Source organism: Scyliorhinus torazame, chromosome 22 (assembly GCF_047496885.1).
Source record: "Scyliorhinus torazame isolate Kashiwa2021f chromosome 22, sScyTor2.1, whole genome shotgun sequence".
Lineage (NCBI taxonomy): Eukaryota > Metazoa > Chordata > Chondrichthyes > Carcharhiniformes > Scyliorhinidae > Scyliorhinus > Scyliorhinus torazame.
Genome location: NC_092728.1, coordinates 44218213 through 44241743, shown reverse-complemented (window position 1 = coordinate 44241743; position 23531 = coordinate 44218213). Strand labels below are relative to the sequence as shown.

At 48.5% G+C, this 23531-nt stretch overlaps 1 protein-coding gene across 4 annotated transcripts in view; it reads left to right on the top strand.

Annotated features, from left to right (window-relative positions):
* LOC140399050 (uncharacterized) overlaps positions 1–23531 on the top strand; it is a 765316-nt gene that overhangs the window by 111987 nt on the left and 629798 nt on the right. For all 4 annotated transcript variants that reach the window (XM_072488134.1, XM_072488132.1, XM_072488133.1 and 1 more), the window contains exon 8: positions 18258–18429. In XM_072488134.1, coding sequence (XP_072344235.1) covers positions 18258–18429 — 172 coding nt within the window. The remainder of the gene's footprint in view (positions 1–18257; positions 18430–23531) is intronic.

Below are 23531 nucleotides of genomic sequence, written 5' to 3'. Positions count from 1 at the left end.
CCGCAATGTACAGTGCTCCTGATACCGCAGAGTACAGTGTTTCTGATACTGCAGTGTACAGTGTTTCTGATACTGCAGTTTACAGTGTTTCTGATACCGCAGTGTACAGTGTTTCTGATAACGCAATGTACAGTGCTCCTGATACTGCACTGTCCAGTGCTCCTGATACCGCAATGTACAGTGCTCCTGATACCGCAGTGTACAGTGTTTCTGATACCGCAATGTACAGTGTTTCTGATACCGCAGTGTGCATTGCTCCTGATACCGCAATGTACAGTGCTCCTGATACTGCAGTGTACAGTGTTTCTGATACTGCAGTGTACAGTGTTTCTGATACCGCAGTGTACAGTGTTTCTGATACCGCAGTGTGCATTGCTCCTGATACCGCAGTGTACAGTGTTTACTGATACCGCAATGTACTGTGCTCCTGATACCGCAGTGTACAGTGTTTCTGATACTGCAATGTACAGTGTTTCTGATACCGCAGTGTGCATTGATCCTGATACCGCAATGTACAGTGCTCCTGATACCGCAGTGTACAGTGTTTCTGATACTGCAGTGTGCAGTTATCCTTATACTGCACTGTACAGTGTTCCTGATACCACAGTGCACTGTGCGGCTGAAACCGCAGTGCAGCTGATTCCGCAGTGCTCCCATTAATGCGGCATACATTGTTGCCACAAACATGATGACAGGCCCAAAGCACACCAGATTCTACTCTCTTGCTCCTGATACCGTAGTGTACAGTGCTCCTGATACCGCAGTGTACAGTGCTCCTGATACCGCAGTGTACAGTGCTCCTGATACCATAGTGTACAGTGTTCCTAATACCACAGTGTACGGTGCTCCTGATACCGCAGTGTACAGTGCTCCTAATACCGCGGTGTACAGTGCTCCTGATACCGTAGTGTACAGTGCTCCTGAAACCGCAGTGTACTGTGCTCCTAATACCGCAGCGTACAGTGATCCTGATACCGCAGCGTACAGTGCTCCAGATACCACAGCCTGCAGTGCTCCTGATACCGCAGTGTGCAGTGCACTTGATACCAGTGTACAGTGCTCCTGATACCGCAATGTACGGTGCTCTGATACCGCAATGTACGGTGCTCCTGATACTGCAGTGTACAGTGTTTCTGATACCGCAATGTACAGTGTTTCTGATACCACAGTATACAGTGTTTCTGATACCGCAGTGTGCAGTTCTCCTGATACCGCAGTGTAAAGTGCTCCTGATACCACTGGATCTAGTGCTCCTGATACCGCAGTATACAGTGTTTCTGATACCGCAGTATACAGTGTTTCTGATACCGCAGTGTGCAGTTCTCCTGATACCGCAGTGTACAGTGTTTCTGATACTGCAGTGTACAGTGTTTCTGATACTGCAATGTACAGTGTTTCTGATACCGCAGTGTGCATTGCTCCTGATACCGCAGTGTGCATTGCACCTGATACCACAATGTACAGTGTTTCTGATACCGCAGTATACAGTGTTTCTGATACCGCAGTGTGGAGTTCTCCCGATACCGCAGTGTACAGTGTTTCTGATACCACTGGAGCTAGTGCTCCTGATACCGCAGTATACAGTGTTTCTGATACCGCAGTGCGCAGTGCTCCTGATACCGCAGTGTACAGTGTTTCTGATACTGCAGTGTACAGTGTTACTGATACCGCAATGTACAGTGTTTCTGATACCGCAGCGTGCATTGCTCCTGATACCGCAGTGTACAGTGTTTCTGATACCGCAGTGTACAGTGTTTCTGATACCGCAATGTACAGTGTTTCTGATACCGCAGTGTGCAGTTCTCCTGATACCGCAGTGTACAGTGTTTCTGATACCACTGGATCTAGTGCTCCTGATACCGCAGTATACAGTGCTTCTGATACCGCAGCGTGCAGTTCTCCTGATACCGCAGTGTACAGTGTTTCTGATACTGCAGTGTACAGTGTTTCTGATACCGCAATGTACAGTGTTTCTGATACCGCTGTGTGCATTGCTCCTGATACCGCAGTGTACAGTGCTCCTGATACCGCAGTGTGCATTGCTCCTGATACCGCAATGTACAGTGCTCCTGATACCGCAGTGTACAGTGTTTCTGATACTGCAGTGTACAGTGTTTCTGATACTGCAGTTTACAGTGTTTCTGATACCGCAGTGTACAGTGTTTCTGATACCGCAGTGTGCATTGCTCCTGATACCGCAGTGTACAGTGTTTCTGATAACGCAATGTACAGTGCTCCTGATACTGCACTGTCCAGTGCTCCTGATACCGCAATGTACAGTGCTCCTGATACCGCAGTGTACAGTGTTTCTGATACCGCAATGTACAGTGTTTCTGATACCGCAGTGTGCATTGCTCCTGATACCGCAATGTACAGTGCTCCTGATACTGCAGTGTACAGTGTTTCTGATACTGCAGTGTACAGTGTTTCTGATACCGCAGTGTACAGTGTTTCTGATACCGCAGTGTGCATTGCTCCTGATACCGCAGTGTACAGTGTTTACTGATACCGCAATGTACTGTGCTCCTGATACCGCAGTGTACAGTGTTTCTGATACTGCAATGTACAGTGTTTCTGATACCGCAGTGTGCATTGCTCCTGATACCGCAATGTACAGTGCTCCTGATACCGCAGTGTACAGTGTTTCTGATACTGCAGTGTGCAGTTATCCTTATACTGCACTGTACAGTGTTCCTGATACCACAGTGCACTGTGCGGCTGAAACCGCGTGCACCTGATTCCGCAGTGCTCCCATTAATGCGGCATACATTGTTGCCACAAACATGATGACAGGCCCAAAGCACACCAGATTCTACTCTCTTGCTCCTGATACCGTAGTGTACAGTGCTCCTGATACCGCAGTGTACAGTGCTCCTGATACCGCAGTGTACAGTGCTCCTGATACCGCAGTGTACAGTGCTCCTGATACCATAGTGTACAGTGTTCCTAATACCACAGTGTACGGTGCTCCTGATACCGCAGTGTACAGTGCTCCTAATACCGCGGTGTACAGTGCACCTGATACCATAGTGTACAGTGCTCCTGAAACCGCATGTACTGTGCTCCTAATACCGCAGCGTACAGTGATCCTGATACCGCAGCGTACAGTGCTCCAGATACCACAGCCTGCAGTGCTCCTGATACCGCAGTGTGCAGTGCACTTGATACCAGTGTACAGTGCTCCTGATACCGCAATGTACGGTGCTCTGATACCGCAATGTACGGTGCTCCTGATACTGCAGTGTACAGTGTTTCTGATACCGCAATGTACAGTGTTTCTGATACCACAGTATACAGTGTTTCTGATACCGCAGTGTGCAGTTCTCCTGATACCGCAGTGTAAAGTGCTCCTGATACCACTGGATCTAGTGCTCCTGATACCGAAGTATACAGTGTTTCTGATACCGCAGTATACAGTGTTTCTGATACCGCAGTGTGCAGTTCTCCTGATACCGCAGTGTACAGTGTTTCTGATACTGCAGTGTACAGTGTTTCTGATACTGCAATGTACAGTGTTTCTGATACCGCAGTGTGCATTGCTCCTGATACCGCAGTGTGCATTGCACCTGATACCACAATGTACAGTGTTTCTGATACCGCAGTATACAGTGTTTCTGATACAGCAGTGTGGAGTTCTCCCGATACAGCAGTGTACAGTGTTTCTGATACCACTGGATCTAGTGCTCCTGATACCGCAGTATACAGTGTTTCTGATACCGCAGTGCGCAGTGCTCCTGATACCGCAGTGTACAGTGTTTCTGATACTGCAGTGTACAGTGTTTCTGATACCGCAATGTACAGTGTTTCTGATACCGCAGTGTGCATTGCTCCTGATATCGCAATGTACAGTGCTCCTGATACCGCAGTGTACAGTGTTTCTGATACTGCAGTGTACAGTGTTTCTGATACCGCAGCGTGCATTGCTCCTGATACCGCAGTGTACAGTGTTTCTGATACCGCAGTGTACAGTGTTTCTGATACCGCAATGTACAGTGTTTCTGATACCGCAGTGTGCAGTTCTCCTGATACCGCAGTGTACAGTGTTTCTGATACCACTGGATCTAGTGCTCCTGATACCGCAGTATACAGTGCTTCTGATACCGCAGCGTGCAGTTCTCCTGATACCGCAGTGTACAGTGTTTCTGATACTGCAGTGTACAGTGTTTCTGATACCGCAATGTACAGTGTTTCTGATACCGCTGTGTGCATTGCTCCTGATACCGCAGTGTACAGTGCTCCTGATACCGCAGTGTGCATTGCTCCTGATACCGCAATGTACAGTGCTCCTGATACCGCAGTGTACAGTGTTTCTGATACTGCAGTGTACAGTGTTTCTGATACTGCAGTTTACAGTGTTTCTGATACCGCAGTGTACAGTGTTTCTGATACCGCAGTGTGCATTGCTCCTGATACCGCAGTGTACAGTGTTTCTGATAACGCAATGTACAGTGCTCCTGATACTGCACTGTACAGTGCTCCTGATACCGCAATGTACAGTGCTCCTGATACCGCAGTGTACAGTGTTTCTGATACCGCAATGTACAGTGTTTCTGATACCGCAGTGTGCATTGCTCCTGATACCGCAATGTACAGTGCTCCTGATACTGCAGTGTACAGTATTTCTGATACTGTAGTGTACAGTGTTTCTGAAACCGCAGTGTACAGTGTTTCTGATACCGCAGTGTGCATTGCTCCTGATACCGCAGTGCACAGTGTTTACTGATACCGCAATGTACTGTGCTCCTGATATCGCAGTGTACAGTGTTTCTGATACTGCAATGTACAGTGTTTCTGATACCGCAGTGTGCATTGCTCCTGATACTGCAATGTACAGTGCTCCTGATACCGCAGTGTACAATGTTTCTGATACTGCAGTGTGCAGTTATCCTTATACTGCACTGTACAGTGCTCCTGATACCACAGTGCACTGTGCGGCTGAAACCGCAGTGCAGCTGATTCCGCAGTGCTCCCATTAATGAGGCATACATTGTTGCCACAAACATGATGATAGGCCCAAAGCACACCAGATTCTACTCTCTTGCTCCTGATACCGTAGTGTACAGTGCTCCTGATACAGCAGTGTACAGAGCTCCTGATACCGCAGTGTACAGTGCTCCTAATACCGCGGTGTACAGTGCTCATGATACCGTAGTGTACAGTGCTCCTGATACCGCAGCGTACAGTGCTCCTGATACCACAGTGTACAGTGCTCCTGATACCGCAGTGTACAGAGCTCCTGATACCGCAGTGTAAAGTGCTCCTGATACCATAGTGTACAGTGCTCCTGATACCGTAGTGTACAGTGTTCCTAATACCACAGTGTACGGTGCTCCTGATACCGCAGTGTACAGTGCTCCTAATACCGCGGTGTACAGTGCTCATGATACCGTAGTGTACAGTGCTCCTGATACCGCAGCGTACAGTGCTCCTGATACCACAGTGTACAGTGTTCCTGATACCGCAGCGTACAGTGCTCCTGATACCGCAGCGTACAGTACTCCTGATACCACAGTGTAATGTGCTCCTAATACCGCGGCGTACAGTGCTCCTGATACCGTAGTGTACAGTGCTCCTGATACCGCAGTGTACAGTGCTCCTGATACCGCAGCGTACAGTACTCCTGATACCACAGCGTGCAGTGCTCCTAATACCGCAGTGTGCAGTGCAACTGATACCAGTGTACAGTGTTTCTGATACCGCAATGTACAGTATTTCTGATACCGCAGTATACAGTGTTTCTGATACCGCAGTGTGCAGTTCTCCTGATACCGCAGTGTAAAGTGCTCCGGATACCACTGGATCTAGTGCTCCTGATACCGCAGTATACAGTGTTTCTGATACCGCAGTGTGCAGTTCTCCTGATACCGCAGTGTACAGTGTTTCTGATACTGCAGTGTACAGCGTTTCTGATACCGCAATGTACAGTGTTTCTGATACCGCAGTGTGCATTGCTCCTGATACCGCAGTGTACAGTGTTTCTGATACCGCAGTGTGCAGTTCTCCTGATACCGCAGTGTACAGTGATTCTGATACCGCAGTGTACAGTGTTTCTGATACCGCAATGTACAGTGCTCCTGATACCGCAGTGTACAGTGCTCCTGATACCGCAGTGTACAGTGCTCCTGATACCGCAGTGTACAGTGCTCCTGATACCATAGTGTACAGTGCTCCTAATACCACAGTGTACGGTGCTCCTGATACCTCAGTGTACAGTGCTCCTAATACCGCAATGTACGGTGCTCCTGATACCGCAATGTACGGTGCTCCTGATACCGCAGTGTACAGTGCTCCTGATACTGCAGTGTACAGTGTTTCTGCTACCGCAATGTACAGTGTTTCTGATACCGCAGTATACAGTGTTTCTGATGCCGCAGTGTGCAGTTCTCCTGATACCGCAGTGTAAAGTGCTCCTGATACCACTGGATCTAGTGCTCCAGATACCGCAGTATACAGTGCTCCTGATACCGCAGTGTACAGTGCTCCTGATACCGCAGTGTACAGTGCTCCTGATACCGCAATGTGCAGTGCTCCTGATACCGCAGTGTACAGTGCTCCTGATACCGCAGTGCGCAGTGCTCCTGGTACCGATGTTTACAGTGCTCCTGAGACCGCAGTGTACAGTGTTTCTGATACCGCAGTGTACAGTGTTTCTGATACTGCAGTGTACAGTGTTTCTGATACCGCAGTGTGCATTGCTCCTGATACCGCAGTGTACAGTGTTTCTGATACCGCAGTGTACAGTGTTTCTGATACCGCAGTGTAAAGTGCTCCTAATACCGCGGTGTACAGTGCACCTGATACCGTAGTGTACAGTGCTCCTGAAACCGCAGTGTACTGTGCTCCTAATACCGCAGCGTACAGTGATCCTGATACCGCAGCGTACAGTGCTCCAGATACCACAGCCTGCAGTGCTCCTGATACCGCAGTGTGCAGTGCACTTGATACCAGTGTACAGTGCTCCTGATACCGCAATGTACGGTGCTCTGATACCGCAATGTACGGTGCTCCTGATACTGCAGTGTACAGTGTTTCTGATACCGCAATGTACAGTGTTTCTGATACCACAGTATACAGTGTTTCTGATACCGCAGTGTGCAGTTCTCCTGATACCGCAGTGTAAAGTGCTCCTGATACCACTGGATCTAGTGCTCCTGATACCGAAGTATACAGTGTTTCTGATACCGCAGTATACAGTGTTTCTGATACCGCAGTGTGCAGTTCTCCTGATACCGCAGTGTACAGTGTTTCTGATACTGCAGTGTACAGTGTTTCTGATACTGCAATGTACAGTGTTTCTGATACCGCAGTGTGCATTGCTCCTGATACCGCAGTGTGCATTGCACCTGATACCACAATGTACAGTGTTTCTGATACCGCAGTATACAGTGTTTCTGATACAGCAGTGTGGAGTTCTCCCGATACAGCAGTGTACAGTGTTTCTGATACCACTGGATCTAGTGCTCCTGATACCGCAGTATACAGTGTTTCTGATACCGCAGTGCGCAGTGCTCCTGATACCGCAGTGTACAGTGTTTCTGATACTGCAGTGTACAGTGTTTCTGATACCGCAATGTACAGTGTTTCTGATACCGCAGTGTGCATTGCTCCTGATATCGCAATGTACAGTGCTCCTGATACCGCAGTGTACAGTGTTTCTGATACTGCAGTGTACAGTGTTTCTGATACCGCAGCGTGCATTGCTCCTGATACCGCAGTGTACAGTGTTTCTGATACCGCAGTGTACAGTGTTTCTGATACCGCAATGTACAGTGTTTCTGATACCGCAGTGTGCAGTTCTCCTGATACCGCAGTGTACAGTGTTTCTGATACCACTGGATCTAGTGCTCCTGATACCGCAGTATACAGTGCTTCTGATACCGCAGCGTGCAGTTCTCCTGATACCGCAGTGTACAGTGTTTCTGATACTGCAGTGTACAGTGTTTCTGATACCGCAATGTACAGTGTTTCTGATACCGCTGTGTGCATTGCTCCTGATACCGCAGTGTACAGTGCTCCTGATACCGCAGTGTGCATTGCTCCTGATACCGCAATGTACAGTGCTCCTGATACCGCAGTGTACAGTGTTTCTGATACTGCAGTGTACAGTGTTTCTGATACTGCAGTTTACAGTGTTTCTGATACCGCAGTGTACAGTGTTTCTGATACCGCAGTGTGCATTGCTCCTGATACCGCAGTGTACAGTGTTTCTGATAACGCAATGTACAGTGCTCCTGATACTGCACTGTACAGTGCTCCTGATACCGCAATGTACAGTGCTCCTGATACCGCAGTGTACAGTGTTTCTGATACCGCAATGTACAGTGTTTCTGATACCGCAGTGTGCATTGCTCCTGATACCGCAATGTACAGTGCTCCTGATACTGCAGTGTACAGTATTTCTGATACTGTAGTGTACAGTGTTTCTGATACCGCAGTGTACAGTGTTTCTGATACCGCAGTGTGCATTGCTCCTGATACCGCAGTGCACAGTGTTTACTGATACCGCAATGTACTGTGCTCCTGATATCGCAGTGTACAGTGTTTCTGATACTGCAATGTACAGTGTTTCTGATACCGCAGTGTGCATTGCTCCTGATACTGCAATGTACAGTGCTCCTGATACCGCAGTGTACAATGTTTCTGATACTGCAGTGTGCAGTTATCCTTATACTGCACTGTACAGTGCTCCTGATACCACAGTGCACTGTGCGGCTGAAACCGCAGTGCAGCTGATTCCGCAGTGCTCCCATTAATGCGGCATACATTGTTGCCACAAACATGATGATAGGCCCAAAGCACACCAGATTCTACTCTCTTGCTCCTGATACCGTAGTGTACAGTGCTCCTGATACAGCAGTGTACAGAGCTCCTGATACCGCAGTGTACAGTGCTCCTGATACCATAGTGTACAGTGCTCCTGATACCGTAGTGTACAGTGTTCCTAATACCACAGTGTACGGTGCTCCTGATACTGCAGTGTACAGTGCTCCTAATACCGCCGTGTACAGTGCTCATGATACCGTAGTGTACAGTGCTCCTGATACCGCAGCGTACAGTGCTCCTGATACCACAGTGTACAGTGTTCCTGATACCGCAGCGTACAGTGCTCCTGATACCGCAGCGTACAGTACTCCTGATACCACAGTGTAATGTGCTCCTAATACCGCGGCGTACAGTGCTCCTGATACCGTAGTGTACAGTGCTCCTGATACCGCAGTGTACAGTGCTCCTGATACCGCAGCGTACAGTACTCCTGATACCACAGCGTGCAGTGCTCCTAATACCGCAGTGTGCAGTGCAACTGATACCAGTGTACAGTGTTTCTGATACCGCAATGTACAGTATTTCTGATACCGCAGTATACAGTGTTTCTGATACCGCAGTGTGCAGTTCTCCTGATACCGCAGTGTAAAGTGCTCCGGATACCACTGGATCTAGTGCTCCTGATACCGCAGTATACAGTGTTTCTGATACCGCAGTGTGCAGTTCTCCTGATACCGCAGTGTACAGTGTTTCTGATACTGCAGTGTACAGCGTTTCTGATACCGCAATGTACAGTGTTTCTGATACCGCAGTGTGCATTGCTCCTGATACCGCAGTGTACAGTGTTTCTGATACCGCAGTGTGCAGTTCTCCTGATACCGCAGTGTACAGTGATTCTGATACCGCAGTGTACAGTGTTTCTGATACCGCAATGTACAGTGCTCCTGATACCGCAGTGTACAGTGCTCCTGATACCGCAGTGTACAGTGCTCCTGATACCGCAGTGTACAGTGCTCCTGATACCATAGTGTACAGTGCTCCTAATACCACAGTGTACGGTGCTCCTGATACCTCAGTGTACAGTGCTCCTAATACCGCAATGTACGGTGCTCCTGATACCGCAATGTACGGTGCTCCTGATACCGCAGTGTACAGTGCTCCTGATACTGCAGTGTACAGTGTTTCTGCTACCGCAATGTACAGTGTTTCTGATACCGCAGTATACAGTGTTTCTGATGCCGCAGTGTGCAGTTCTCCTGATACCGCAGTGTAAAGTGCTCCTGATACCACTGGATCTAGTGCTCCAGATACCGCAGTATACAGTGTTTCTGATACCGCAGTGTGCAATTCTCCTGATACCGCAGTGTACAGTGTTTCTGATACTGCAGTGTACAGATTTTCTGATACCGCAATGTACAGTGCTCCTGATACCGCAGTGTACAGTGCTCCTGATACCGCAGTGTACAGTGCTCCTGATACCGCAATGTGCAGTGCTCCTGATACCGCAGTGTACAGTGCTCCTGATACCGCAATGTGCAGTGCTCCTGATACCGCAGTGTACAGTGCTCCTGATACCGCAGTGTACAGTGCTCCTGATACCGCAGTGTACAGTGCTCCTGATACCGCAGTGTACAGTGCTCCTGATACCGCAATGTGCAGTGCTCCTGATACCGCAGTGTACAGTGCTCCTGATACCGCAGTGTACAGTGCTCCTGATACCGCAGTGTGCAGTGCGCCTGATACCGCAGTGTGCAGTGCGCCTGATGCCTGTGTACAATACTCCTAATATCAGTGCACAGTGCTCCTGATACCGCAGTGTACAGTGTTTCTGATACCGCAGTGTACAGTGTTTCTGATACTGCAATGTACAGTGTTTCTGATACCGCAGTGTGCATTGCTCCTGATACCGCAGTGTACAGTGTTTCTGATACTGCAGTGTACAGTGTTTCTGATACCGCAATGTGCAGTGCTCCTGTTACCACAGCGTGCAGTGCTCCCGATACCGCAGTGTACAGTGCTCCTCATACTGCAGTGTACAGTGCTCCTGATACCGCAATGTGCAGTGCTCCTGTTACCACAGCGTGCAGTGCTCCTGATACCGCAGTGTACAGTGCTCCTGATACCGCAGTGTGCAGTGCTCCTGATACCGCAGTGTGCAGTGCTCCCGATACCGCAGTGTACAGTGCTCCTCATACTGCAGTGTACAGTGCTCCTGATACCGCAATGTGCAGTGCTCCTGTTACCACAGCGTGCAGTGCTCCTGATACCGCAGTGTGCAGTGCTCCTGATACCGCAGTGTACAGTGCTCCTGATACCACAGCGTGCAGTGCTCCCGATACCGCAGTGTACAGTGCTCCTCATACTGCAGTGTACAGTGCTCCTGATACCGCAATGTGCAGTGCTCCTGTTACCACAGCGTGCAGTGCTCCTGATACCGCAGTGTACAGTGCTCCTGATACCGCAGTTTACAGTGCTCCTGATGCCGCAGTGCGCAGTGCTCCTGATACCGATGTTTACAGTGCTCCTGAGACCGCAGTGTACAGTGTTTCTGATACTGCAGTGTACAGTGTTTCTGATACCGCAGTGTGCATTGCTCCTGATACCGCAGTGTACAGTGTTTCTGTTACCGCAGTGTACAGTGTTTCTGATACCGTAATGTACAGTGTTTCTGATACCGCAGTGTGCAGTTCTCCAGATACCGCAGTGTACAGTGTTTCTGATACCACTGGATCTAGTGCTCCTGATACCGCAGTATACAGTGTTTCTGATACAGCAGTGTGCAGTTCTCCTGATACCGCAGTGTACAGTGTTTCTGATACTGCAGTGTACAGTGTTTCTGATACCGCAATGTACAGTGTTTCTGATACCGCTGTGTGCATTGCTCCTGATACCGCAGTGTACAGTGCTCCTGATACCGCAGTGTGCATTGCTCCTGATACCGCAATGTACAGTGCTCCTGATACCGCAGTGTACAGTGTTTCTGATACTGCAGTGTACAGTGGTTCTGATACCGCAATGTACAGTGTTTCTGATACCGCAGTGTGCATTGCTCCTGATACCGCAATGTACAGTGCTCCTGATACCGCAGTGTACAGTGTTTCTGATACTGCAGTTTACAGTGTTTCTGATACCGCAGTGTACAGTGTTTCTGATACCGCAGTGTGCATTGCTCCTGATACCGCAGTGTACAGTGTTTCTGATAACGCAATGTACAGTGCTCCTGATACTGCACTGTACAGTGCTCCTAATACCGCAATGTACAGTGCTCCTGATACCGCAGTGTACAGTGTTTCTGATACCGCAATGTACAGTGTTTCTGATACCGCAGTGTACAGTGTTTCTGATACTGCAGTGTACAGTGTTTCTGATACCGCAGTGTGCATTGCTCCTGATACCGCAGTGTACAGTGTTTCTGATACCGCAGTGTACAGTGTTTCTGATACCGCAATGTACAGTGTTTCTGATACCGCAATGTACAGTGCTCCTGATACCGCAGTGTGCAGTTCTCCAGATACCGCAGTGTACAGTGTTTCTGATACCACTGGATCTAGTGCTCCTGATACCGCAGTATACAGTGTTTCTGATACCGCAGTTTGCAGTTCTCCTGATACCGCAGTGTACAGTGTTTCTGATACTGCAGTGTACAGTGTTTCTGATACCGCAATGTACAGTGTTTCTGATACCGCAGTGTGCATTGCTCCTGATACCGCAGTGTACAGTGTTTCTGATACCGCAGTGTGCAGTTCTCCTGATACCGCAGTGTACAGTGATTCTGATACTGCAGTGTACAGTGTTTCTGATACCGCAATGTACAGTGCTCCTGATACCGCAGTGTACAGTGCTCCTGATACCGCAGTGTACAGTGCTCCTGATACCGCAGTGTACAGTGTTCCTGATACCATAGTGTACAGTGCTCCTAATACCACTGTGTACGGTGCTCCTGATACCTCAGTGTACAGTGCTCCTAATACCGCAATGTACGGAGCTCCTGATACCGCAATGTACGGTGCTCCTGATACCGCAGTGTACAGTGTTTCTGCTACCGCAATGTACAGTGTTTCTGATACCGCAGTATGCAGTGTTTCTGATACCGCAGTGTGCAGTTCTCCTGATTCCGCAGTGTAAAGTGCTCCTGATACCACTGGATCTAGTGCTCCTGATACCGCAGTATAAAGTGTTTCTGATACCGCAGTGTGCAGTTCTCCTGATACCGCAGTGAACAGTGTTTCTGATACTGCAGTGTACAGTGTTTCTGATACCGCAATGTACAGTGTTTCTGATACCGCAGTGTGCATTGCTCCTGATACCGCAGTGTACAGTATTTCTGATACTGCAGTGTACAGTGTTTCTGATACCGCAATGTGCAGTGCTCCTGTTACCACAGCGTGCAGTGCTCCCGATACCGCAGTGTACAGTGCTCCTCATACTGCAGTGTACAGTGCTCCTGATACCGCAATGTGCAGTGCTCCTGTTACCACAGCGTGCAGTGCTCCTGATACCGCAGTGTACAGTATTTCTGATACTGCAGTGTACAGTGTTTCTGATAACGCAATGTACAGTGCTCCTGATACCGCAGTGTACAGTGCTCCTGATACCGCATTGTACAGTTCTCCTGATACCGCAGTGTACAGTGCTCCTGATACCGCATTGTACAGTTCTCCTGATACCGCAGTGTACAGTGCTCCTGATACCGCAGTGTACAGTGCTCCTGATACCATAGTGTACAGTGCTCCTAATACCACTGTGTACGGTGCTCCTGATACCTCAGTGTACAGTGCTCCTAATACCGCAATGTACGGAGCTCCTGATACCGCAATGTACGGTGCTCCTGATACCGCAGTGTACAGTGCTCCTGATACTGCAGTGTACAGTGTTTCTGCTACCGCAATGTACAGTGTTTCTGATACCGCAGTATACAGTGTTTCTGATACCGCAGTGTGCAGTTCTCCTGATACCGCAGTGTAAAGTGCTCCTGATACCACTGGATCTAGTGCTCCTGATACCGCAGTATACAGTGTTTCTGATACCGCAGTGTGCAGTTCTCCTGATACCGCAGTGAACAGTGTTTCTGATACTGCAGTGTACAGTGTTTCTGATACCGCAATGTGCAGTGCTCCTGTTACCACAGCGTGCAGTGCTCCTGTTACCACAGCGTGCAGTGCTCCCGATACCGCAGTGTACAGTGCGCCTGATACTGCAGTGTGCAGTGCGCCTGATACTGCAGTGTGCAGTGCGCCTGATACCGCAATGTGCAGTGCTCCTGTTACCACAGCGTGCAGTGCTCCTGATACCGCAGTGTGCAGTGCGCCTGATACTGCAGTGTGCAGTGCGCCTGATACCGCAGTGTGCAGTGCGCCTGATACCGCAGTGTGCAGTGCGCCTGATACCTGTGTACAATACTCCTAATATCAGTGTACAGTGCTCCTGATAACGCAGTTTACAGTGCTCCTGATACCGCAGTGCGCAGTGCTCCTGGTACCGATGTTTACAGTGCTCCTGATACCGCAATGTACGGTGCTCCTGAGACCGCAGTGTGCATTGCTCCTGATACCGCAGTGTACAGTGTTTCTGTTACCGCAGTGTACAGTGTTTCTGATACCGCAATGTACAGTGCTCCTGATACCGCAGTGTGCAGTTCTCCAGATACCGCAGTGTACAGTGTTTCTGATACCACTGGATCTAGTGCTCCTGATACCGCAGTATACAGTGTTTCTGATACCGCAGTGTGCAGTTCTCCTGATACCGCAGTGTACAGTGTTTCTGATACTGCAGTGTACAGTGTTTCTGATACCGCAATGTACAGTGTTTCTGATACCGCAGTGTGCATTGCTCCTGATACCGCAGTGTACAGTGTTTCTGATACCGCAGTGTACAGTGCTCCTGATACCGCAGTGTACAGTGCTCCTGATACCATAGTGTACAGTTCTCCTAATACCGCAATGTACGGAGCTCCTGATACCGCAATGTACGGTGCTCCTGATACCGCAGTGTACAGTGCTCCTGATACTGCAGTGTACAGTGTTTCTGCTACCGCAATGTACAGTGTTTCTGATACCGCAGTATACAGTGTTTCTGATACCACAGTGTGCAGTTCTCCTGATACCGCAGTGTAAAGTGCTCCTGATACCACTGGATCTAGTGCTCCTGATACCGCAGTATACAGTGTTTCTGATACCGCAGTGTGCAGTTCTCCTGATACCGCAGTGAACAGTGTTTCTGATACTGCAGTGTACAGTGTTTCTGATACCGCAATGTACAGTGTTTCTGATACCGCAGTGTGCATTGCTCCTGATACCGCAGTGTACAGTATTTCTGATACGGCAGTGTACAGTGTTTCTGATACCGCAATGTGCAGTGCTCCTGTTACCACAGCGTGCAGTGCTCCCGATACCGCAGTGTACAGTGCTCCTCATACTGCAGTGTACAGTGCTCCTGATACTGCAATGTGCAGTGCTCCTGTTACCACAGCGTGCAGTGCTCCTGATACCGCAGTGTACAGTGCTCCTGATACTGCAGTGTACAGTGTTTCTGCTACCGCAATGTACAGTGTTTCTGATACCGCAGTATACAGTGTTTCTGATACCGCAGTGTGCAGTTCTCCTGATACCGCAGTGTAAAGTGCTCCTGATACCACTGGATCTAGTGCTCCTGATACCGCAGTATACAGTGTTTCTGATACCGCAGTGTGCAGTTCTCCTGATACCGCAGTGAACAGTGTTTCTGATACTGCAGTGTACAGTGTTTCTGATACCGCAATGTACAGTGTTTCTGATACCGCAGTGTGCATTTCTCCTGATACCGCAGTGTACAGTATTTCTGATACTGCAGTGTACAGTGTTTCTGATACCGCAATGTGCAGTGCTCCTGTTACCACAGCGTGCAGTGCTCCCGATACCGCAGTGTACAGTGCTTCTCATACTGCAGTGTACAGTGTTTCTGATACCGCAATGTACGGTGCTCCTGATACCGCAGTGTGCAGTTCTCCTGATACCGCAGTGTGCAGTTCTCCTGATACCGCAGTGTAAATTGCTCCTGATACCACTGGATCTACTGCTCCTGATACCGCAGTATACAGTGTTTCTGATACCGCAATGTGCAGTTCTCCTGATACCACAGTGTACAGTGTTTCTGATACCGCAATGTACAGTGTTTCTGATACCGCAGTGTGCATTGCTCCTGATACCGCAGTGTACAGTGTTTCTGATACTGCAGTGTGCAGTTCTCCTGATACCGCAGTGTACAGTGATTCTGATACTGCAGTGTACAGTGTTTCTGATACCGCAATGTACAGTGCTCCTGATACCGCAGTGTACAGTGCTCCTGATACCGCAGTGTACAGTGATCCTGATACCATAGTGTACAGTGTTCCTAATACCACAGTGTACGGTGCTCCTGATACCGCAGTGTACAGTGCTCCTAATACCGCGGTGTACAGTGCTCCTGATACCGTAGAGTACAGTGCTCCTGAAACCGCAGTGTACAGTGCTCCTGAAACCGCAGTGTACTGTGCTCCTAATACCGCGGTGTACAGTGCTCCTGATACCACAGCGTGCAGTGCTCCTGATACCGCAGTGTGCAGTGCACCTGATACCAGTGTACAGTGCTCCTGATACCGCAATGTACGGTGCTCTGATACCGCAATGTACGGTGCTCCTGATACTGCAGTGTACAGTGTTTCTGATACCGCAATGTACAGTGTTTCTGATACCACAGTATACAGTGTTTCTGATACCGCAGTGTGCAGTTCTCCTGATACCGCAGTGTAAAGTGCTCCTGATACCACTGGATCTAGTGCTCCTGATACCGCAGTATACAGTGTTTCTGATACCGCAGTATACAGTGTTTCTGATACCGCAGTGTGCAGTTCTCCTGATACCGCAGTGTACAGTGTTTCTGATACTGCAGTGTACATTGTTTCTGATACTGCAATGTACAGTGTTTCTGATACCGCAGTGTGCATTGCTCCTGATACCGCAGTGTACAGTGTTTCTGATACCGCAGTGTGCAGTTCTCTTGATACCGCAATGTACAGTGATTCTGATACTGCAGTGTACAGTGTTTCTGATACCCCAATGTACAGTGCTCCTGATACCGCAGTGTACAGTGTTTCTGATACTGCAGTGTACAGTGCTTCTGATACCGCAGTGTACAGTGTTTCTGATACCGCAGTGTGCATTGCTCATGATACAGCAATGTACAGTGTTTCTGATACCGCAGTGTACAGTGTTTCTGATACTGCAGAGTACAGTGTTTCTGATACCGCAGTGTACAGTGCTCCTGATACCGCAGTGTGCATTGCTCCTGATACCGCAATGTACATTGCTCCTGATACCTCAGTGTACAGTGTTTCTGATACTGCAGTGTACAGTGTTTCTGATACCGCAGTGTACAGTGCTCCTGATACCGCAGTGTGCATTGCTCCTGATACCGCAATGTACAGTGCTCCTGATACCGCAGTGTACAGTGTTTCTGATACTGCAGAGTAGTGTTTCTGATACCGCAGTGTACAGTGCTCCTGATACCGCAGTGTGCATTGCTCCTGATACCGCAATGTACAGTGCTCCTGATACCGCAATGTACAGTGCTCCTGATACCGCAGTGTACAGTGTTTCTGATACTGCAGTGTACAGTGTTTCTGATACCGCAGTGTACAGTGTTTCTGATACCGCAGTGTGCATTGCTCCTGAAACCGCAATGTACAGTGTTTCTGATACCGCAGTGTACAGTGTTTCTGATACCGCAATGTACAGTGCTCCTGATACTGCACTGTACAGTGCACCTGATACCGCAGTGTACAGTGTTTCTGATACTGCAGTGTGCAGTTATCCTTATACTGCACTGTACAGTGCTCCTGATACCACAGTGCACTGTGCTGCTGAAACCGCAGTGCTCCTGATTCCGCAGTGCTCCCATTAATGCGGCATGCATTGTTGCCACAAACATGATGACAGGCCCAAAGCACACCAGATTCTACTCTCTTGCTTCTAAAAACCTCCCAGCTGGGTCAAAATTTCAAGTATGGTTTGTAAACAGACACGTGCATACTAAACCAAACAAAATTAAACCCCCAATTCACTTGAAACTGAAACCAAAATCTACAATCTTAACCCTTAATATAACTCATAACAGAGACCGTCACGAATTAGGCTGGAGAGGTCATTTTCACCAAAACAGGCACAGTGCACTGAGCAGCCTCCTTCTGAGCTGTGCATGACGATTACTTCTATCTGAGACAGACTGCTCCAACGCTGGATGAAGGTATCATCTTGCTCAGCGGTGCTGTACATGATAGAGATGTTCTCGAGTATTGGGTATTTTCAGTGCAGTGACCGAACATCTCTGAAGGAAAGTGAAGACCACCTCCTGATTGACCGGTGTATGACTGATATAATATCGTCTTGGTCATCGCCTGATGCTCCCTCCCTCCAAAGCTGAATGGATTCTGTAACAACCCAAAGTGATGTTGACTTCAGTGCTGTTGTGATTTGCTGCAGGGAGTTTTGGAGCTCTGAGAGAGAGGTGTCTGTGTACCTGAACCTGACCAAGGCATATTGGATTATTCATCAGCACCAGAAAGCATTGGTGTTTGGGAAGAAGTACCTGGAGTACTTAATAGGGGGACCCCCTACTGGATACTGTCAGGATGTAACATCTGCTTATTATCAGGTGGGTGTTTCAAAATCTAAGTAAGTTGTTGATTATGACTGAGAGAGATTTGAAAGGAGAGCAGGTACAACAGTACAATGTAAAGTACAGCACAGGGACAGGCCCTTCGGCCCTCTAAGAATGCAGTCTGAATTCAGTGCCCCCGCTCCCGTCTGCAGCTCCGGCAAGTTCGACACCCTGAATATGGCTCCCAGGGGACTGGGTTCCAACTCTACATGCAGGACCGGTGATGTGGTGCTGAAAAATGACCTCCAAAATGCCTCCAACTTTGGGCAGGACCAGAATGTATGTACATAATTGGCCGGCCCCTTCCACAAATATCCTTCACCCCCTCAAATAACCGGCTCATCCTCGACTTCGTCAGGTGCGCCTTGTGTACCATGTTCAGCTATATCTACCCCAGCCTCACTCACAAGGTTGAGGTAATTCACCCTCCGCAACACTTTGCACCACAGTCCCTCCTCCAGCGCCATCGGAGCTCCTCCTCCCACTTTGCCTTAACCCCTTCCAACGATGCCCCATCTACTGCCAGATCCTCCAATCACCGATAGCACCCCCTCCAACAGCGAGGAGGGCAGTGCCACCGGAAAAGTCGGGAAAATCTTCTACACAAAATCCCGCGCCTGCATATACCTAAAGGTCACCCCTCACGGAAACCTACACTTCACCATCAACTGTTCCAACCCCGCGAACCACCCTTCTAGAAATAAGTCTTTCATTTCCATCACCCCTCGAAACCTAGAATCCAACCTCGCCGCTCTAACACCTGGATTCCCTCAGATTAGCATCATCTTTGACCCCCCAACCTAAAATGCTTTCGAAATTGCCTCCATATCTTCAATGCGGCCACTACCACTGGACTCCCCAAATATTTTCCTTGGGTAAACGGGAGCGATGCCATTATCAGCGCCCACATCCCCGTCCCCTACAAGAGCCTGCCTCCATCCTCACCCACATTGCCTCCAGCTCCCTGCTCCGAACACGCACCTTCTCCGCATTCGGCGCCCAATAATAATACAGCAGGTTTGGAAGGGCTAGACCCCTTGACTGCCGCGCTCTCTGAAGCACTGTCTTCCGAATCCTTACAACGTTACCTGCCCAAACAAACAACAAAATCAACCGTTCTACCCCCAAGCGGGCAGTATAATCAAAGATCCCTCCCACCCGGCTTACTCACTCTTCCAACTTCTTCCATCGGGCAGGAGATACAGAAGTCTGAGAACACGCACGAACAGACTCAAAAACAGCTTCTTCTCCACTGTCACCAGACTCCTAAATGACCCTCTTATGGACTGACCTCATTAACACTACACCCTGTATGCTTCATCCGATGCCAGTGCTTATGTAGTTACATTGTATATGTTGTGTTGCCCTATTATGTATTTTCTTTTATTCCCTTTTCTTCTCATGTACTTAATGATCTGTTGAGCTGCTCGCAGAAAAATACTTTTCACTGTACCTCGGTACACGTGACAATAAACAAATCCAATCCAATCCAATCCATAGAAGATAATTTCGGTATAAAGACCAATCTGCACTGAAATAAAAATAAACACCGTGGCAAGTTATTCATCTGTACTGCCTGCACCCACCCTGCCAATGACAGGGGAAGGCTGTCCTATCGCAACAAATCCGCATTCACCCTGCCCACCAGGCTTGTAAAATTCAATTTACGAAACTGGGCCCAGTCCCAAGCTACCTGCACCCCCAAGTGCGGGGCAGCACAGTTGCTTCACAGGTCGAGGGTCCCAGGTTCGATTCCCAGCTTGGGTCACTGTCTGTGCGGAGTCTGCACATTCTCCCCGTGTCTGCGTGGGTTTCCTCCGGGTGCTCCGATTTCCTCCCACAGTAAAAGATGTGCAGGTTAGGTGGATTGGCCATGATAAATTGCCATTAGTGTCCAAAAAAGGTAAGGTGGGGTTACTGGGGTCCGGGTACAGGGTGGAAGTGTGGACTTAAGTAAGATGCTTTTTCCAAGGGCCGATGCAGAATTGATAGGCCGAGTGGCCTCCTTCTGCACTGTACAATCTATCATTCAAATACCCAAAGTGGGTAGTCGCCACCAGAAATGGCACCCCTCCTCCCCCTCCCCCCACAAGCCAGCTCCCGCCTCTGGAGAAGACACCAAAAAACATTCACTCTTTTCCAGATTCAGCTTATAGCCTGAAAAAGCCCCAAATCTCTTGGGCAGCCCCACTCTACCCCCCACCTTGGAACCCGGGTTGGAGATGTACAACAAGAAATCATTGTCAGAAACTCCAGCCACCCCTCCCACCCCTCACTATTCCCTTCCACTTATCCGAGCACCTCAGCTCTATGGCCAAGGGCTCTATCGCCAGGAGGGGGGACATGGGACACCCCTGCCGTGTTCCCCTATGTAACTGAAAATACCCCGAATTCACCTCATTCACCTTCGATTCCCTATATAATAATTTAATCCATGCCACAAACTTAGGCCAAATCCCAAACCTTTCCAACACCACAAACAAGTAACTCCACTCTACGCGGTCAAATGCCTCCGATTCCCTCCCTTTTGATGGAGAGAGCACCACATTTAACAAATGCTGCACGTTTAATGACAACTGCCTTTCCTTTACGAACCCCTTCTGATCTTCCCCAATCACCTGCGGAAGGCACTCTTCCAGCCTAAGCAACACGTTGGCAAGAACCTTGGCATCCACAGAGATATTGGCCTGTACAACCCACACTCCACCGGGTCATTATCCTTTTTTAGCAACAACAAAATGGATGCCTGCCCCATCGTCTCCCATTCAATGAGATCATGTCTGATCTGACTGTAAACTCCACTCCACACTCCTGCCAACTCCGAAAACCTTTCACCCACTTGTAAATCAAGAACCTATCAGGCTCTGCCTTAACAATATTCAAGGACTCTGCTTCCACCGCCTTTTGAGGAAGAGAGTTCTAGAGACTCATCACCCTCTGGGAGAAAAATATTCTCCTCGTCTCTATTTTAAATCAGCGACTCCTTATTTTTAAACCTTGACCTCCTGGTTCTAAATTCTCCCACAAGACGAAACATCCTCTCCACATCCACCCTGTCAATACCCCTCAGGATCTTTAAGATTTCAATCAAGTCGCCTCTGACTCTAAACTCCAGTGGATACAAACCTAACCTAATTTAGAGTACCCAATTCTTTTTTTCCAATTCAGGGGCAATTTAGCGTGGCCAATCCACCGACCCTGAACAAAGAATCATAGAATTTACAGTGTAGAAGGAGGCCATTCGGCCCATCGGGTCTGCACCGGCCCTTGGAAAGAGCACCCTACCCAAGCCCACACCTCCACTCTACCCCCGTAACTCAGTAACCCCACTTAACCTTTTTGGACACTAAAGGCAATTCAACATGGCCAATCCACCTAACCTGCACATCTTTGGACTGTGTGAGGAAACCGGAGCACCTGGAGGAAACCCACGCAGACACGGGGAGAACGTCCAGACTCCGCACAGACTGTGACCCAAGCCGGGAATCGAACCTGGGACCCTGGAGCAGTGAAACAACTGCGTTACCATGCTGCCCTGCACTTGGGGGTGCAGGTAGCTTGGGACTGGGCCCAGTTTCGTAAATTGAATTTTACAAGCCTGGTGGGCAGGGTGAAGGCGATTTGTTGAGATAGGACAGCCTGTTACATCCCACCAACCAGAAAATTATCCATTTATGGATACCCTGTTTCCTGTTAACTAGTCGGTCTTCTATCCAGGCCGATATGTTACCCTTTACACCATGAGTCTTAACTTTCCGCAATAAACTTTAATGTGTTGCCTTTTCTAATATCTTCTAGAAACCTAAGTACAGTATATCCACCAGTTCTCCTTCAAAGAAACATAGAAAATAGGTGCAGGAGTAGGCCATTCGGTCCTTCGACCTGCACCACCATTCAATATGATCATGGCTGATCATGCAAATTTAGTATCCTCTCCCGTTTTCTCTCAGTGGGCTGGACAGCTGGTTTGTAATGCAGAACAAGGCCAGCAGTGTGGGTTCAATTCCTGTACCGGCTGAGAATTCAAAATTCTCCCTTTGTGTACCCGAACAGGCGCCTGAATATGGCGACTAGGGGCTTTTCACAGTAACTTCATTGCAGTGTTAATGTAAACCTACTTGTGACAATAAAAAGATAGATACCCCTTGGTCCCTTTAGTCGCAAGGGCCATGTCCAGCTCCCTCTTGAATATATCCAACGAACTGGCCGCAACACTTTTTGTGGTAGAGAACTCCACACGTTCACAACTCTCTGAGAGCAGACGTTCTTCCTCATCTCAGTCCCGAATAGCTTATCCCTTATTCTTAGGCTGTGACCCTTAGTTCTGGATGTCCCCAACATCACGAACATTCTTCCTGCATCTCGTCTGTTCAGTCCCATCAGGATTTCATATGTTTCTATGAGATCCCCTCTCATTCTTCTAAACTCCAGTGAAGAGAAGCCCAGTCGATCCAGTCTTTCTTCATATGTCAGTCCTGACATCCCAGGCATTAATCTGGTGAACCTTCGGACACCCTCAATAGCAAGACTGTCCTTCTTCAAATTAGGAGCCCAAAACTGCACGCAATACTCCAGGTGTGATCTCCCCAAGGACCTGTATAACTGCAGCAAGACATCCCTACTCCTCTGAAATTTGGCTAAACATGATTTCCCTTTCACAAAACCATGTTGACTTTGCCCGATTGTCATAAACCTTTCTAAGTGCCCTATTATAACATCTTTAATAATACCTCATTACAATTTCCCTATGACAAATGTTAGGCTAACTTGCCTGTAGTTTTCTGCTTTCTGTCTCCCTTTTTGAATAAAGGATTACAGTTGCTATATTTGGTGAGGGCAATTTATTTAAACATTTATTTATAGCATTTATTTATAGCATTTGCACATATATTGTGTTTTTGATATATTTTTAAATTTCTATTATTTAAAGCTTATTTAATTTCTGAATAAGGCATTTAGGAATGTACAGCATTTGAACTTGGAATCAAAGCGGTCCACAGCACAGAAAAGGCCCTTCGGCCCATCACGTCTGCGCTAGTCAAGAACAACCATCTCAATATTCTAATCCCATTTTGCAGCATTTGGCCCATAGCCTT